The sequence below is a fragment of the Histoplasma capsulatum genome, genomic scaffold (genome assembly GCF_000149585.1).
Source record: "Histoplasma capsulatum NAm1 scaffold_9 genomic scaffold, whole genome shotgun sequence".
NCBI lineage: Eukaryota > Fungi > Ascomycota > Eurotiomycetes > Onygenales > Ajellomycetaceae > Histoplasma > Histoplasma mississippiense.
Genome location: NW_001813974.1, coordinates 973,394 through 990,573, shown reverse-complemented (window position 1 = coordinate 990,573; position 17,180 = coordinate 973,394). Strand labels below are relative to the sequence as shown.

The following is a 17,180-nucleotide window of genomic DNA, read 5'->3' as shown; positions in this document are numbered from 1 at the left end:
GAGACAAATGACAAACGAACCTGCCTTGATGTAACGGGACCTTGTGTTATCAAAAATAAACGCTAAAATGATAGAAACACAAGCACAAGGACAAAAGGAAGATGGAAAATGGAGTGCGCAAAGTCAGAGACGCAGCTCACGTCTTTTTAATCCATTTTTTGAGAGGGGTGGCTTGTGCATAATTCTCCCTAGTGCATTTCTTTTTCGTTTTGATTTCTCCCTTATGGAGCAGGGATATATTCCAATATTAAGGAGTTAGTTTTCAAATCCCAAAATGAACAGAAACAAAAAAAAAAAAAAAAAAAAAAAAAAAAAAAAAAACAAAACAAAACAAACGCTAAGTAATTAAACCAGATCGTGTCCGCTCAAACCCCTATAAACTTCCCTATCAAAAATCTCATACTAGGATCACAAATACACATTTTTATCAAGTTGCAAAATCATCAATTCCATCCCATCATCCGATTATCCGCTCCCGGTCCAACTCAAAGGTGTATATCGCGGTCTCATCGTCCATGTCAATTTCCATTAATTCCCACCGATAAGTCGTCCCCACTCGCTCCGCGAATGTGATCGCTGGAGCAACCTCGCTTTCCGATTCAATGGCGTGGCGAAGCTCATCCTGCAAACGGTCCAGTGAGTCCTCCTCCTCCTCGTCGTCGTCGTCATCATCATCGTTTTCTTCTTGATCGATTATTTGATGACCGATGTCGTGATTTTTTGCTTCCGCTATTGCCATTCCCTTCTCCACTACCACAACATCCATTTCATCTGCTTCACTATCCTCCACTATCACCACCTCTACCACTTCATTCTCGTCATCCTCAATGACCACCACCTCTTGCCTGTGGTCGTCGTAAACCTCGACATCAGTGTCCTCGTTGATTACAATAACCTCTTGCTTCTTTGTGGGTTTTTCAGGCATCATTGGTGGTGTTGCAATGGTGGGTGTGTTATCCAATTGTGCTGACCCATATCCAAGACGAACGCCCTCAAGAAAGTCATCACAGCTATCATACTTAGCTGTACGGGTGAAACGCCAGCCATAGGCAATTTTCATTGCAACTTGTTCAGTATATTCAACAGGCAGGCCGATGCCTCTGAGGAATTTACCAGCAGTCTCACCAGCAGCTTTATCGAACTTTGTAGAACTATTCCTGAGCTTTCGATGGAGTGGCTTGCGGTTGTATTTAAAAGACTTTATATCCTGAATTTGGAGAAGAGAGCCAATGTCGTGGTGCATCTCAGCAATAGCAAGAAGTTCCGACTCAGTTATGGTACAGACAATGCATGATTCAGGAATCTCTTTCCAAATAAGCCATTCTGACCATCCAGAATATCCAGGTGTAATATCAGAAGACAAGGGGTCTTTTCTCAGAATATATCCCGCGGAAAATATCCCATTTTGGTCCAGCTTTGAGGCATCAACGGTTGAGACCCCTGAATTCTGACTTTTCGTCAGCATTCTGTGTACACAAGGAAGCAGAGTTGAAAATGTTGAGATAAATGGGGAGTTGACTTCAACTCTTGACAGGTGTGTTTTCGCCATCGCTTCGATATCATGTTGATTGTAGAGTGAGTGGTGTAGAGTATTCGCCAGTCCACAAGCGAAATATTTGGGGGTATTAATCCCAATACTTTGCGAGTTAAAGAAGCGATATAAAATTTGTGGTGTCTTAGCTCCACCGTACCCTAGCCTTATGCTTGTCCTAGGGAGCCTTGCTACCAAGGAGTGTCCAGGTTCAGTAACCGGTTCAGGTTCTTCAAATGACTCGTGGGGATTGGCGTTTTCATCAGAATTTGGGTTAACCTGGCCATCATCGAAGGATCGTTGACGTAGATATATGCCCAGCTCCGTTGAGGCCAGCTCAATGATCCGACGGCATTCCTTGTATTCATCATCATCAGAAAGAGATGTCAAATTCACAGATACCCAAATGGGATGATTTTTGATCATCATATGATGGCATTGTGCGTTGACGGTGGTAACAGGGAGGCCACTTTCGAAATCCTCAATTTCAGGTTCAAATATGTGATTAAAGATTTTGGCTTCAACTTTCTTTTCAAGAGCATAAAATTGTGTAAGAACACACAACACCACTCGCTGTTGATCTGTCCACTTATGCCTTGGGACTTTAATCCTTCCAAAATCTAGGAAAGATGGGTGTTTCTCAACGCTGTCCATATCTGACTTGGAGAGGGACTGGGGACTTCTCCACGAAGACAAACAGAATAAACAGACAGCAGATATGGAGGAAGATTTTAGGGAGGATATGATGAAGATCGCAAAAGTTCAAAATCAATGCAGAAGCTCGGGTTGAGTAGAATGCGGAAAGGTATTCTTAAGAGGCTGTCGAATCCTGGCCTCGAAGAACACACTCCACAACACATCGCGACAACGACATGAGCGCGTTGTTGTGGTGTATCACGTAGTGAATGATGATGGTCTCTGGGCCTGGGGGTGACCTGGCGCTGTAGGGGTTTTCGATGAACATTGTATATTGTGGAAACACAACAGCAGTGTCAGATTTGTAGGGAGGAAGACAGTGCAAGGATGAGAGATCAAGCGCTTCAGCTGTTTGATGGCTTCTGGCTTTCAAAAGAATAGAAGGAGAATAAGGCTCGGACCACCTTAGAGGAATGATAGTGATGAAAATAGAGGAGCATCCATGCGCTTAGGTCATGAATATGAGGAAGAGCACTACTGGATCCCAGCATCATTCCATGGAAAAGATCCTCAACTTGTGGCTCTATTCAGAGCCTAGAGGTATTATCATGCTTGCTATGAAAGGTTGACCTTATCTCAGCGAGCTCAGACCCTCTATTGGCTCGGTTGCAGCAGCATGACACTAAACTACTTTAGTTATGAGTCATGTGCTCAGAGCAATCAAAGAGTGAGCAGTATTGTTACAAACCTACGGCACAACCCTGAGAGCCATTGGACAAGGAACGACTAAATGGTAGAGGGCATGCAAGCTAGACATCGGATAAGGAAAGATCCGGTTAACCAATAGGAACAATAGGTCACGTGACATAGTGGATCACCTGGATCACTCGAGTGAGCGGAGTGATCACAGCTATCCTCGCTCTGATAGCTATCTTGGCAAGAGCTATCCGAGCTATCCTCATGTATCTCAAGATGTATATAAACACACTCATTACCCTTAGGATCAAGGAGCTTATCTTCTTGATCACGATCAATTTCATCTTACTCATTCTCTTACTTATTACCTTTACTTATACTCAGTTACATAGTACGACTATTAAGTTCACCTTAAGTATACTTCTTCACAACGCATACCTTAAGCCTTCGCCCCTACCTATAAGCCCTACTAGATATTCTTATTGTTTACCTTAGGCCACCGCCGTAGCTATTGCTAGTCATTTTAGATATTCCTCTTGACATTATATCTTAACCTGCGATAGTGGCACTACCTCCTGACTTAGTGAACAAGCTCAGCAACACTATATAAGCCCCGACCTTACCTTATACCAGTGAGAAGCTTGCTAGGTTAGAGACTCGGTAGCATAAATCCTTCTAAAAAAAAATGCATTTATTGAAGTTTGAGTGAGATTTGCATTTTTAATATTTTTTGACTTGAGATTTGCACTTCTGACATCTTTCAACTTGATATTCATACTTTTGATGTTTGAAAGTATATTGGTTTTGTATTTGTCATTCATTTCCTTGTTCAAGAAAGATTTTAAATGTCTGAGTGTTTAATATATTTTCTTTCAATTTCCATGTATCATCACTAGATTCTCAACCTGTCCATCTCACAAGATATTTCAGAGATTTGTTTTTTCATTGTTGTTTTTCAAAAATTTCTTTAACTTGATATTTTTCTTCATCATTCACAAGTTTCAATTTTGATTCTGGTAAAACTTCATTTCTGTGATTGTATAGCTTCGATAAAGAAACATGGAATACAAAATGAATGTTTCTATATGAAAATGGCAGTTTCAGTTTGTACATTTATTGTCTAATAATATTCAAAATCTTGAAGGGTTCAATATATTTATGATCGAGTTTATAAACTGAGTGTAGCAATCGAAGGTTTTTTGCATTGAACATGACATAATTATTTATTTTAAATTGTTGAGGTTTATATTTTGCATCATAATAGATCTTCTGTGTTTGTTGTGCTTTTTATAGATTTTTGATGAGTTTGTAGTGTGTTTCATCAATATGTTTCACACAGCTAGCAGCATGTATGGCAACTGGTTGTGGTGGTTTGCTGATATTAATTTTCAAATTAGATCAATATCTTATTAAGACTTCTGTAGATGCTATTTCAGTAGAGGCATGTTAAGAGATATTGTAAACAAACTACATTAATGATAGTCAGTATGCTCAGTCATTTTAATAATAGTTGATAAAGCATCAGAGATAATGTTCTAAAATTTGATTTTGTCATTCTGTTTAGTCATTTATTTGAGGGTGAAAGGCTGTTGAAAGTTTTCGGTATGTACTTAGCATGTAACAAAAGGTGGACTAATAATGGCTTGTAAATAGCGAATCTCAATCAAATATATGGTTTTTGAATACTCTGTAAATTGTATAGAATTTGATATAAACAATTTCCACTAGTTCATCCACTGTAATATTTTTGATGCAAGGAATATAGATTGTAAACTTGGTATATATATTCACAATCACTAAAATTACATCATAGATTTGATGAAGGAATGTAGAGGCTGGCAAGTCTGTAATAAAATCTATAGTAATGAATTCAAAAGAATTTGATGGTAAGAGAATTGTATCCAACTCTTCATATTGTCTGTGCCATTTTGACTTTACTTTTTGACAAATATCATAAGTGAATATATAATCTTTAACATTTCTGACTAGCTCATACCAATAGTATTTGTTCTGAATGCTGTCTATGAATTTTTTAATACCAAAGTGACCCCTCTGCAGATCATCATAGTTTGCACTGATAATTTCATTAATGAATGTCTTTTATTGAAGAACATATACATGATCATCAGCATGCGATATATCATCTTCAGAAATTGTTTATAGTATATTTCCAGCAACAATCATACTCTTTTTCTTCATTTTCTCTCTTTACTCAGCAGCAAAAGAATTAATCTTTTGTGTTTTATTCAGAAATGAGATGAAAGATTCAGACATTTCTGTATATGTTGAGTCTTCAAGAATAGTTTTATTGACTGCAATGTAATGTGACGGCGCCGAGGCGGTTGCTACTCGGCAGCGGCACAGAGGAGGATGGTATATAATGGGAAGCCTTATGGGTGGGCTTGATTATCTCGCTTGAACCGCGAACTCGTAGAATACTATACAAATACTGAACTACCAGAGGTACTCGGCACACTAAGAATATTGTATGAGGACAGTGGTAACTCTGGTATCTTATTGTCAAAAGATAAAAGACGAATCGCTGGCTCCTGGAATAGAGAGCCAGCATCTAGCTATTCTATATAGACAACGGGCAGCCATCCTCCCCTCACTCTATAAGCGAGGGTAGCCGAAGCAACTCCGCAGTGGCGCTGCATTGATCTGCCAGAAGGAATCCAGACCCCGTATAGAAACAGGATTCTCATATCTCATCAATCGGATCCTCTTCTATTGCATCCGAATGATGTCATAGGGTGGTTGGAAACCGGTTCGGACACCTGCGTGATGTCATGGGATAGATGGGATTATCCGAGGGGAAACGATGGGCCGTGTGGAGCCGTCACGGGGCCTTGGCACAACCAAGGGTGTGACATGCAATCTGAGGCATATATTGCTCAACGCGCATCAGAGGGGAATAGTTTACATGAGAGATATATAAAACATCAATATATGAAATACTTTTCACTCATTAAAAGAAGCATTTTACTCATTAGAGATCTGTGCATAGATTACATCAGCAGAAATATCATTTTGAAAAGAAGTATCAGCTTTTCAATTGAATTTAACTACATATTTTAACTTCTGTTTCAAAGTAAATAATATAATTTGATTATTATAGATCTCACTGTAATCTGTGTGATGATTAAACTCATCAGCTGAATTTCTTTAATTCAGAATGAGGCAATAATTTAAAATCATAAATAGATAAAACTTTTATTCATCTGATCTGACATCTGTTCAGTTCCTTAGTCATTATAAAGTACTGCAAATTGATATGATCAGATCAGATTTGAATTGAATACTAATTTCTCTTCAGATAATGTCTTTAATTTTTAAATGCTGCTACAATAGTCAAGAGTTCTTTATCATGAATATCATAATATGTTTCTACATTAATTAATTTTCTTGATCAGAAGACAATTGAATGTCAGTGTCTGTCATTCTGCAATTGTGACAAGATAGCAATAACTGTAAAAGTGAAAGCATCAGATTCAATCTGAATACACTGAGCTGAGTCAAAATGAGCTAATAGAGAAGCACATATAAAGTGTGATTTGAGCTCATTGAAAGTGCTTTGAGCACCTTCTGTCCACATAAAAGTGGCTTTTCTTTCCCCTTTTTTGCTCCTTTTTGTAAGTTCGAATAATGGGGCTGCAATAGAGGAGAAAGATTTAATAAATAACTGATAGAAGTTAGTAAAGCTCAAAAAGAATTGAACCTCTTTAATTGATTTAGATGTAGACCATTTCACAATAGTGGAGACTCTGTCTGACTTCATCTCAACATCATTTGTATTTATAACAAATCTCAAAAATGAGACTTTGTTTATTTCAAACTCATATTTAGAGAGTTTTGCAAATAGATTCACATATTTGAGATGTTCTAGCATCTTAGTAACATGCACTTTATATTTCTGCTTTGAATTGGAGAATATGAGAATGTCATCCAAATAAACAATGCAATATATATCCAACAAACCAGACAAGGCATTGTTACTATATGCTTGAAATGTCATTGGAGCATTAACTAATTTAAATGATATAATTACATATTCAAAATATTCATATCTTGTTCTAAAAGCTGACTTCCAACGGTCTTTTACTGCTATAAGTATGCAGTGGTAGGCATCTTGAAGATTTAGCTTAGTGAATATCTTGGCTTTTGAAAATCTGTCAAATAATTCACTTATTAGAGATAGAGGGTATTGATTCTTGATGATGATTCAATTTAATCCTCAATAATTTACACAAAGACGGAGTTCATCATTTTTTTTGAGAACAAAGAAAATTGATGCATCAGCTGAGTTATTGAATGGTTGTATTCACTCTTTGTTTAATACATTCTTTAAATATTCTCTTAGAGCAGTTAACTTAGTTTCAGAGAAATTGTATATTGATATAAATAAAGATTGTAGCGTACGCCGCTACATAAGGGTCAAATTATGAGTATAAACACGTTTTATTCTCTAAAAGATGGGAGATGGGCGTACGCCTCTATATATATACAGTGATTGTTTACAGAGATCAACTCTCATAGAAGGAGCGATCGCATACAAGGGGAAGGACAGAGGCTCTATAGAGAAGGTAGGAGTGGAAGCTCTTTGTAGGGAAGGTAGAAGCGGAAGCTCCGGGAAGCAGCAAGGGGTGGAGCGGAAGCCAGAGGTGGATAAGGGGCGTAAGTACGCCACAAAGATTGTGTATTAAATTTGAGATTTATACAATGTTCTGCTTTTTCTGATCTTTACACACTTATAGCAGCTTCTTCTGAGAAGATATGTGTGTATGACATAACATAATCAGATAGACCGGTCAGCAAGTTTGAATATACAGCTGATGTATGTATGTATGTATAGGTTTAACGTCCCGGAAAAAACACGGGCAGCGCCCGTGTTTCAGAAGCCTCCCGAAGGGCATGGAGACGTGCTACGCTGGAGAGATTTCTATGTACACAGAGAGAGAAAACAGAATCCAGGTGGCAACTCTTGAGAAGACTCAGCTCATTGCAAAGGATTTTTCTGAGCTGCGCATCCACTTCTGGCCCGACGTATGGCCATTCATGGTGGGGCTATAGTGTGGTTCCCTGAGGGGACCGCCGCTGCCGTGCCTGGAAGGCTTTATAGTGAGCAGAGAGGGATACCTCTCTCAGTTGATCAGAAAGCTGTCTGTGCTTCTAACATCAGAAGAAAGACAGACAAGATAAATAATGAAGGAGAGAGCACTGAAGAAGGTTGTGACAGGAAAAGAGCAGAGAATGACAGAGAGAGCAAAGAAAAGAAGGAAGAAGAAGCATTTGAGCCGATAGAGACAAGGGCAAACGAGAGGAAAACAAAGCAGAGCACGCGTAGATACAATGCCGGCAGTCAAAACCATATCAGCTGAGTCAGACACGTAGACTGTACTGATTACACCACAGCTAATTGAGACAGATGAGCCTAGTTGTGCTATCTGTACTGTCTGCATAGACTGTGATGTCCCTGGCAGTTGCACTAGCTACCGTGGGTGTACTCAGCAGGCCGGCCTCGTGGAACTGCTGCGGGGGTTGTCAGATGGTTTGCAGCCAGCCGGCTGCGTTACCTTGTGCAGTACCGTGTGTAGAACTGCGTGCAGTCCAGCAGTTCTACAAAGTCTGTAGGGGTCAGAGACCCTAGATAGGCAACAGCTGTCGCCCGGTTGTGTGGCCGTGCTGCTGGCCTCTTGGGCCAGTGAAGAAAGTGCCTCTGTGAGTGTCGACAGAGCACCAAATGTTCTGGGCTCTTGTTGTGTCCACAGACACAGGTGAGCCTCGCATCTGCATGCTGGAAACGCCTGTGGTACCAGGAGAAGTCCCCATGAGAGGAGCGGAGTGCGAGCCAGCGGTGAAGGGCATGCCGTGGCATGGTGAGCTCCGGGGGGGCCTTCACTTGGTATTCCACAGTCGGCCTGCTGAAACTCCAGCCCCGGTACCAGTCAGAGGAATATATATGAAGCATGTTTTGAGTCTTTTAAACATTCTATAGATAATATTACAAGCATTTCTACTCTGATTTCAGTGAGAACTTCAGCTGTAACATCTTATTCAGAAATAATTTGAAATTGTTGTTCATCTTCAAAGCTTCTGAAGAAGAATTGTCCATCTGATCAGTCTATAAGAGGATTTGTTTGTTTTAATCAAGGAAATTTTAACACATGATTGTAGTTCTTCATCTTCATTATATGAAAGAAATGAGATGTCTGCTGTGCATTACTCTTGTGATCAGTGACAGTAGTTGCAATGTTATACTCTTCAAAGAAGTTTATTATACATTCATCAATTGATTTGATCATCTTGATTTTGCAATGAATAGCTTCTAGATTGTGATTCCTTGTTCAAAATTTATCAATATAGTTCACTTCTGACTCAGAGTCTACTAGTGCAAGCACTTTTTGCAGACTCTTAGATGTAGTGATTATTATTATTATTATTCTTCCATTATAGATGTATGCAGTCAGTGACTATGATATCTATCTGAAATACTCCAGGATTTTTCAACTTAAGAATAAGCTAATATACAAAGTCAATTTAATACATGCAATAGCAGAATTCCAGCCTAGAATCAAACAACTATTCAAACTATTCAATTTAAGAATGAATGTTAAAAGAATGACAACAGATCAATATATTCAATTTAAAACAAACGAAATAAAAAGTATAAAAAACAACAGCTATTAAAAGAAAAGAAAGCATTCACAAATCAAACTTTTCAAAACAAGTCAAAATCAAAGGTAATCAAAATGAAATAAATTTCAAAGCAAAAGTAACAAAATAAAAATAAAAACAAGAATAAAAATTGAAGCAAATATATGGAAATAAAAGAAAAAAAGAAAAATAAAAATCGAATTTATTATCAGATCAAACTATTCAATTGAAATCTTGTAGCAATATTTGATTCTTTCAAATATTCAATCAACAATTCATTTCCAGTTTTTGTATTGAACAAAAGTTTTAAATTTAACTGTTTCAATTCAAACTTCTCTCTCAATCTCAATCTTAACTCTGTATGCTTTGTACAAAGTAAAAAAAAATGCTCTGGGTTTTCATATAATTGATAATCTGAATATAAATCACTTAAATCATTTCTGATCTTTGTTAAATATGATTTAAAATAACCATGTCCAAGCTTTAGCTGCATTATTATAGCAAAAAGTTTCTTTTTACATTTTATTGAGCAAGCTTTCCATTTTGGCTTAGTTTCAAACCTGGAATAATGTACACTCTTTTTTTGTAAAAACCAGATATTTTGTCATTTTTGCAAACATGATTGTCTTATTTTTCTCTTAATATAAGCCCATGTTACAATTCTTTGTAGTTGCTTTTTTTGCAGCTTTATCAGCCATTTCATTGCCATATATACCCATGTGAGCAGGCACCCAGTGAAGATGAATAGAACAATTGAATGAGATTTTTCTTTGAATATTTTGAAGACTTTTCAAAATCAGCTCTAGCATTGACTGTCCACTGCTGATTTTATTACTTTGAAGTCTTTTAAGCCTAGCTTGACTATCAGAGAATATTCAAATAAACTCAAATCTTTTCCATTGTTCAATCTTCATCTCAACCAATTTGAAAGCTCTTGAAATTGCAAATAATTCAGCTTTGAAAGCTCTTGAAATTGCAAATAATTCAGCATTAAAAACTTCTGACTCTTTTACAATTTGCTAAGAATCAAGAATATAGTTTTTATCATTTTCTAAATATGCTATTCCAGCTCCAAGATTGCCTGTTTTCTCATATTTTGAGTCATCAGTGTATATAAGAATTACTTTGTTTCTCATTTGTTCTAGAAGATTTAGATGTTGTTCAGTCTGAACTTCTTTTGAAAGTTAACTAATATTTAAATCAATAAGACTGACAAGATCTTTCTTCCAAGGAGAGAGATTTTCAAAGACCACTTTCTCCACATTTAAAATAGAGAATTCGTTTTTAATCATGCAGCAAATTCTAAGTAACTGAGATAGTATCTTCTTTCTTTACACAGATGTTGAATTATCAGATGAATTTATTTCATTCCAATCAAAATATGACTCCTAATTCAGATCTACTCCAGTTGGTTCACTTGGCAAAAAAGTTGAGACTCTTTTTCTAATTGAATGATTAAGATATAACTTCATAATTCTGAGAGCATAATTCATACAGATTTTATCAAATCGCACTTGTGGTGGTGATAAAGAGGCTTCAATCTCCATGGCTTTAATTGAAGAGGTTTTAAATACCCCCAATATTTTTCTTGAAGCTGAATTTTGAAGCTTTTGAAACCTCTCTACAAAACTCTTTTGATTTTTCCACCATGTTTGAACTGCAAAGTCTGAAACAGAGGTTATACAAGGTTATACAAACAATATATAATTGTCTCATTGCTTGAAAAGACAAGCCTTTCTCAGTATTTGAAAGTTTTAAAATACTGTTTAAGATTCTTTCAGCACTTGCAACTTTGATCTGAACATGAGATTTAAAATTTAACTGAGAATCTAATCAGACACCAAGCCATCTAACTGAATTTTTTGATTTAACTAAATGATTTAAAAGCTTAACTTCAGTATCTCTTTCTCTGAAATTTGGATAAAAGTGAATTAATTCAGTTTTATCCATATTAAAAACAATGTTTTTTAATTTTGCTTTTTCAATCATTTCAGTTGCTGCTTGCTCAATCAAATTGCCATTATTTACAATTGATTCTGAGCTTACATCTAGACCCAAATCATCTACATAGCTTGGAGTTCTCACCATAATTGCCATTTGTCTATCAATAAACAGAAACTTGATAAATATAGCAAATAAAATAGGTGAGACTGAGGAACCGTATCTCTTTCTCTGAAATTTGGATAAAAGTGAATTAATTCAGTTTTATCCATATTATTATTATTATTATTTATTTATTATACTCCGCTTTCATCCAATGGATATGCGGTTCTGCTACCATATGTCTAGCTAGGAAAACCCCACTGCGCCTTGGCGCAGGGGGTGAAAAACCTTGCGCACAGTGGTGTTAACTATCCTGTTCATCTGCAGGGTACCGGGCAAGTCAGCTAGAGCTGTTCCTTGCAATGGGAGCGGGAACAAAGGAAAAGGAATTAGAGAAAGTATAGTAACAAAAGAAAGGAAGAAGGGAGGGACAGATAGTAGGCGCTGTTAGGATAGAAGGGAGTGACAGGAGGGGGTAGAGGGGATTGACAGAAGGGGTAGATAGAGGAGATTATACGGCAGGGTGAGGAGATGATGAGGGGATGAAAATGAGGTGGTGCAAATGAGGTGGAGAGAGGCGAGGGGATGGGGAGGAGAGGGAGGAGAGGGAGGGGCTAAGTAGTCAGGGGAGTGAGTGCATGTGGGATTCAGGGGATTCTGGGGGTCCAAGGCAGCTCAGGGCCTTATGGTACATAGTGTGTCAGCTCGCGTGCTAATGTGAACTGGCCTAGAATCCCGCTCTCCATCCACCAGTTTGACAGGAGATGCAGGCCTTCCTTGGTGTCTAGCAGCATCCTCTTGTCTAGCCTGCCATTTCTTATAAGGCCCTGACGCTGCTGCTCCCAGCGTCCGCAGTGTATCAGAACATGTTCGACTGTTTCCCATTCATACCCACAGGGGCACCGTGGGGTGGGGAATTCAGGTACCTTACACCGGTTTAGGAAAGCTGCCAGTCCGGTTTTCCCTGACCTCAATTGGATGATGATAGTGCTGCGAGCCTTGCGCAGGCCGGTGTGCCACTTCAGAATTTTCTTGTCTGGGGGCCGGCCATGCCGCTCCCCCCAGGGGGGCTCACGTCTTTTCCACCTCTGCACCCACCTCCAGAGCTGCTCGCGCTTCAGCCAGTGATTATATGAGGCTTGGTCCAGGTTGGCTCGTTGTTCCGGTGTCATCTCTGCTGTGGCTCTCTCCTTAGCACCCTGAATCCATTGCTGTTCCCAGTCCACTGGCAGGGCTGCCGGGTGAACCACAGCTCCCATGTGTCTCTGTGCCCCCCTTGTCACCCCCCGGTGCCGAAGCCTGGTCCTTATGGCCGCACACGCATTCTCAATTTGTTGCGCCATTCCTGAGGCCTTCATCCTGTTGACCGCCTTTGCCACTAGCCCATCCAGGTGGATGTCTAAGGTACTGTGTGGGTTTCCGCTTCCAGTGTGCTTGTTGGGTTCTTTTGTATGCCCCTGCCACTTATTCTGAGGCAGGAGTTCTGCACTGTGGTCAGCTTGAGGGCCAGTCCTGACTTAGCTGGACCCGTGCCCCCCTGCCCCTGTGGCTGGTGCCATGCTATTGCTCCATAGGTCAGGGCCGGCCTGATGACCATGTTATACACCATTCTCGCTTGTCGTAGTGGGAGCCCCCATGTGGATTGGGTGGTTTGGGACAGTGCTCTGACTTGAGTCTTCATCTTGCCTGCCACCGCGTCCAGGTGGCCCTTCCATCTCAGCCTAGAGTCTAACCATACACCCAATACCCTCATCACCTGTTTCGGTCGTATAGTTTGTCCTGGCAGTCTCAGCTCAGCCTGTAGGTTGAATTGGTTGCGCGCCCGTGTGAAGTGCATTAGCTCATACTTCTGGGGGGCAAAGACCGCCCCGTGCCGTGCTGCCCACTCCTCGCATGCCCGATGCATGCGCAGGAGCTCCCTGCAGTTGTCCTCAGTGGACTGGCCATAGGCCATCACGTTGACATCGTCTACAAAGGCTATGCACACCACCGGGCGCCCCGGTCTTGAGCAGATGCGCACCAGTTCCTCATTGTAGAATAGGAATAGTATAGGTGATAGGGGTGACCCCTGCGGGATGCCTGCTGGGATGTCAAAGGTGTCTGATTCCTGGCCCTCAAAGGCAATTGTGGATTTCCTGTTGGTCATGAAGGACGCAACCCATCCCACCAGGTCCCTGGGGATGCCCAGTCGCCGGAGGATGTGAACCATTCGCTCCCGCAGCACCTTGTCATAGGCCCCTGTCATGTCTAGGGAGAGTACCGATGCCACCTGTCCTGGGTGCTGCCACACTGTCCTTATCTGGGCTAGAAGTTGTGCTATGGCTGTTTCAGTGGACCTGCCCCTTCTTGCCCCCATTTGCTGTGAGGGTAGCAGGTTGTGGTCCTCCGCGATCTTCCGCAGGCGTTTTGCAGTTGCTGCCTCCACAATCTTCCCTATTGTGTCCAGCAAGGCAATGGGTCTCCACGCTCCTGCAGTCTGGTAGTCAGCCTTCCCTGGCTTGCGCAAGGCCACTGTCTTGGCTTCCTTAAACGTGTCTGGGTAAGTCTCCCAATGCCAGCATGCATTGGTGAGAGCTGTTATGGCCTCCACAAATGTTCTGCCCAGCATCTTAAGGAACTCGTTGGTGATCCCACTCCTCCCTGGTGCCTTCCTGTTTGGCAGTCTCTGGATCAGGCTTTCCATGTCCTCCACACTGATGGTGTCATTTGACGCTTCCCTTTCAGCTTGCAGCAGCTCCATATTGGTGTCACTTAAGTCGGCGGGCTCTGGCTGTGGGAAGAACCGTTGTCGTAATGCCTCAGCCTTCCCCTCAAAAGAGGTTTCTACCGTCGCGTCAGCCCCTTCCCCTGTTCTCAGGGGGGGGACAGTAGGTGCCTGTGGGGGCAGATGGCTTCTTTCCTTGCCCCATTTTGCTAGTCCCCACATCAATCTGGGGTCATCACGGGTCCTGTCAACCAGATCTCTGAAGTTTGCTGTCTTAGCCAAGTGGATTTCTCTGTTGCGCCTGCGGCGTGCCCTGAGCCGCTCCATTTCTGGGAGCTGGGACCTCCTAGCCTGCTTGTACTCCTCCACTGCCTTGGCCACCCTCGGTGACCACCATGTCTTGGATTTTAACCCAGCCTTACTTACGGTGGCGTGTTTGTCCGCTAATGTCCCTACAAATCCTACCAGGTAGTCTGCATACTCCTTGACTGCTTGCCTGGAGTCCAGGCTTTGTGGCACATATAGCTTTTGGCAGTCCCTTGCTACCTCCTCAGGCTCCGCATTCTTCCAGTTTCGTCTCTCAGCCTCCTTTGGGATGGGTGTGAGTTCCAGTGTTGTTTCTATGGGCTTATGGTCAGATCCTTTGCATGCCTCCTCCGCTATTGCACACCTCCTGAGCTTGTCGTGCAGGAGTGGTGATAGAAAGGTGAGGTCTATAGTCGTTCCTGGGCTGCCTCTGTCCTGCCATGTGGTAGCTCCTACAGGTGTGGCAAGCTGGAGACCCAGCCTATCCACCTGTGCTATTAGCTGCCATGCCATGCGGAAGTTTCTCTCCACTCTCACCCCTCCCCACCTCTCATGGTGGACATTAAGATCTCCTAATATGACCAGCTCTGCATCTGTGCCCATTCCGGCTACCTCCTGCAGCTGGCCTATGGGGGATTCCTCCGGTTCACTGCTGTAGCCCCCTGGAGGAGGTGCATACACATTGACTATTTGCACCTTACCCAGGTCGGTGGTGATTGTCAGCACTGCAATGTATTCTGAGTGGTAGTGGCACTCCCATGTGTGTTCCACGAGCCTTTTGTTGACCAGAAAGCATACTCTTGGGTGTGTTTCCGGGTGATATGCTGGCCAGAAGCCGCAGCTTCTGGGGCAGTGTGTTGCTAGCATGTGGGGATTCCGGCTGGGCTCTTGTACTGCAATTACGTCGTATTTGTCTTCTGTTGCAGGGTCTGCCAATAACGCACCCATAACTCTCGCAGAGTTGTGCACGTTATATTGTAGGAGGTTTAGTGTGTCCCTCATTGTTGCGTGGGGGCTGGGGTCTGCGTGTAGTCCATTAGGTCCTCCTGTAGCTGAGACCCAGGTTGTGAGCTCTGTGGTGCTATAAAGGCACTTAGAGCTCCTCTCTGGGCTTCGCCTGCTTGCAGAATCCCCTTGGGTCGGCCTGGTCCTCTTCTTTGGCCCTCTGGTTCCCCAGTGGGTAACCTTTTATTTCCTCTGGTTTGCACCACCTGCCACCCATCTTGTGCTTTTGGCTCCATAAACCTACGGGGTCTTTCCATGTATGCTGTACGGGCCCTGCTTGATGCCCTCTCCCTCTCAGGGCACTTAGAGACCCAGGCTGGGTGTGTTCCCCTACAATTTGCGCACCTCGGTTGTTCCCCAGCTTTTCGTGCTGGGCATTCCTTGTCGTCATGTTCTTTTGCCGCGCAGAACCCGCACCTTTTGGCCTGCCTGCAGAATCTGGCCGTATGCCCATACTCATGGCAGTTAAAGCACCGGGTGACCTGCGCTTCCCGGTGGAAGATTTCAACGTCACAAAATATGCTGTCTATTATCAATCCATTGTCTACTAGTAGGTTGGCTTGCTGAGGCGAGGTGACGCTGAGTACAAGAGACCCAACCTTTGCCTGCAAGCTGGCATTCCGTCGTAGAGACAGTCTCTCAATTTGTACCCCTCTTCGGAGTCCTTCATTCTGTGCGTAAATTGCCTTGATGGCTTGCTGTTCCTCCTTCCAGTTGGTGTTGCCCATTGGGACTCCCTTAACCATGACTGGGTACAGGGTGTGCTTTGCCTTCGCCTTTTGTCCCAAGACTTCCAGCCATGTGCTGCTCTTAGTCAAGGCCTCCCTGGTCTCCCTCGCGTCGGTTGTCAGGATGATGTCTCCACTGGGGAGACATCTTGCTGCAAGCACCTTTCCCTTTGTCACATCCACAATTCTGGCGTTGACGGCTGCCACAATCGCTGGGGGGGTGGCCTCCTCAGCTGGGAGGGCTTCGCAGTCCCGGCGTAGGACAGTAATCTCGCGGAGGGTTCGGTTAGGCACTGGTTTTTCTGGAATTCCCTGTCCTGCGACCTTGGCCCATGATGACAGTTTGGCTTCTTTCACTCCTCCGGGTTGGCGTTGTGCGCGTGTCGCCACGGTCGCGTCTTCCACCTTGGCCAGCATCACCTCCCCCAGTTTGATCTTCAACTCCCTCACCAACCTGGCTGCCTCCTCCACTACCTCCTTCCCTTTGCCGTTGATGGCAGGATCTTCGCACCCATTGCAAAGAACATTGCTCAACTGTGTCAATATTGCTCCACATGTGGTGGGCTGCTGCCTCTTGTCAGAGTTTTCTTCTCGCGGGCGTCCGTCAGCGCGTCCCACGATTTCCTCCATCACAACCATGGCACCAGCACCACCTCAACTGGGGATTGCTGGGTGTCGTGAGATTCCCTGCGATCAGGGCTATCGTTCGCTATCGTTTTCAGTGTATTTATATAAAAGTAGAGACCTTTTTCCTTTTAAAATTTCTTTTATCCATATTAAAAACAATGTTTTTTGATTTTGCTTTTTCAATCATTTCAGTTGCTGCTTGCTCAATCAAATTGCCATTATTTACAATTAATTCTGAGCTTACAACTAG

The 17,180-nt window shown here is 42.4% G+C and overlaps 4 protein-coding genes across 4 annotated transcripts; 1 reads left to right on the top strand and 3 right to left on the bottom strand.

Annotated features, from left to right (window-relative positions):
- Positions 1–457: 457 nt before the first annotated feature.
- HCAG_07772 (predicted protein) lies at positions 458–2,185 on the bottom strand (the record flags this gene model as incomplete). The annotated part of the gene is made up of 1 exon (XM_001537413.1): positions 458–2,185. The coding sequence occupies one exon, from the start codon at positions 2,183–2,185 to the stop codon at positions 458–460; it is 1,728 nt and encodes a 575-aa protein (XP_001537463.1).
- Positions 2,186–7,335: 5,150 nt separating this feature from the next.
- HCAG_07771 (predicted protein) lies at positions 7,336–8,164 on the top strand (the record flags this gene model as incomplete). The annotated part of the gene is made up of 4 exons (XM_001537412.1): positions 7,336–7,348; positions 7,400–7,537; positions 7,716–7,906; positions 8,072–8,164. The coding sequence occupies 4 exons, from the start codon at positions 7,336–7,338 to the stop codon at positions 8,162–8,164; spliced, it is 435 nt and encodes a 144-aa protein (XP_001537462.1).
- Positions 8,165–8,432: 268 nt separating this feature from the next.
- On the bottom strand, positions 8,433–8,738 carry HCAG_07770 (predicted protein; the record flags this gene model as incomplete). The annotated part of the gene is made up of 1 exon (XM_001537411.1): positions 8,433–8,738. One exon carries the CDS (start codon positions 8,736–8,738, stop codon positions 8,433–8,435), a length of 306 nt encoding a protein of 101 aa, XP_001537461.1.
- A 3,505-nt stretch (positions 8,739–12,243) lies between these two features.
- HCAG_07769 (predicted protein) lies at positions 12,244–16,942 on the bottom strand (the record flags this gene model as incomplete). Its single annotated transcript, XM_001537410.1, has 5 exons — positions 12,244–13,048; positions 13,078–13,358; positions 13,581–15,256; positions 15,515–15,651; positions 15,921–16,942. The coding sequence occupies 5 exons, from the start codon at positions 16,940–16,942 to the stop codon at positions 12,244–12,246; spliced, it is 3,921 nt and encodes a 1,306-aa protein (XP_001537460.1).
- Positions 16,943–17,180: the final 238 nt, after the last annotated feature.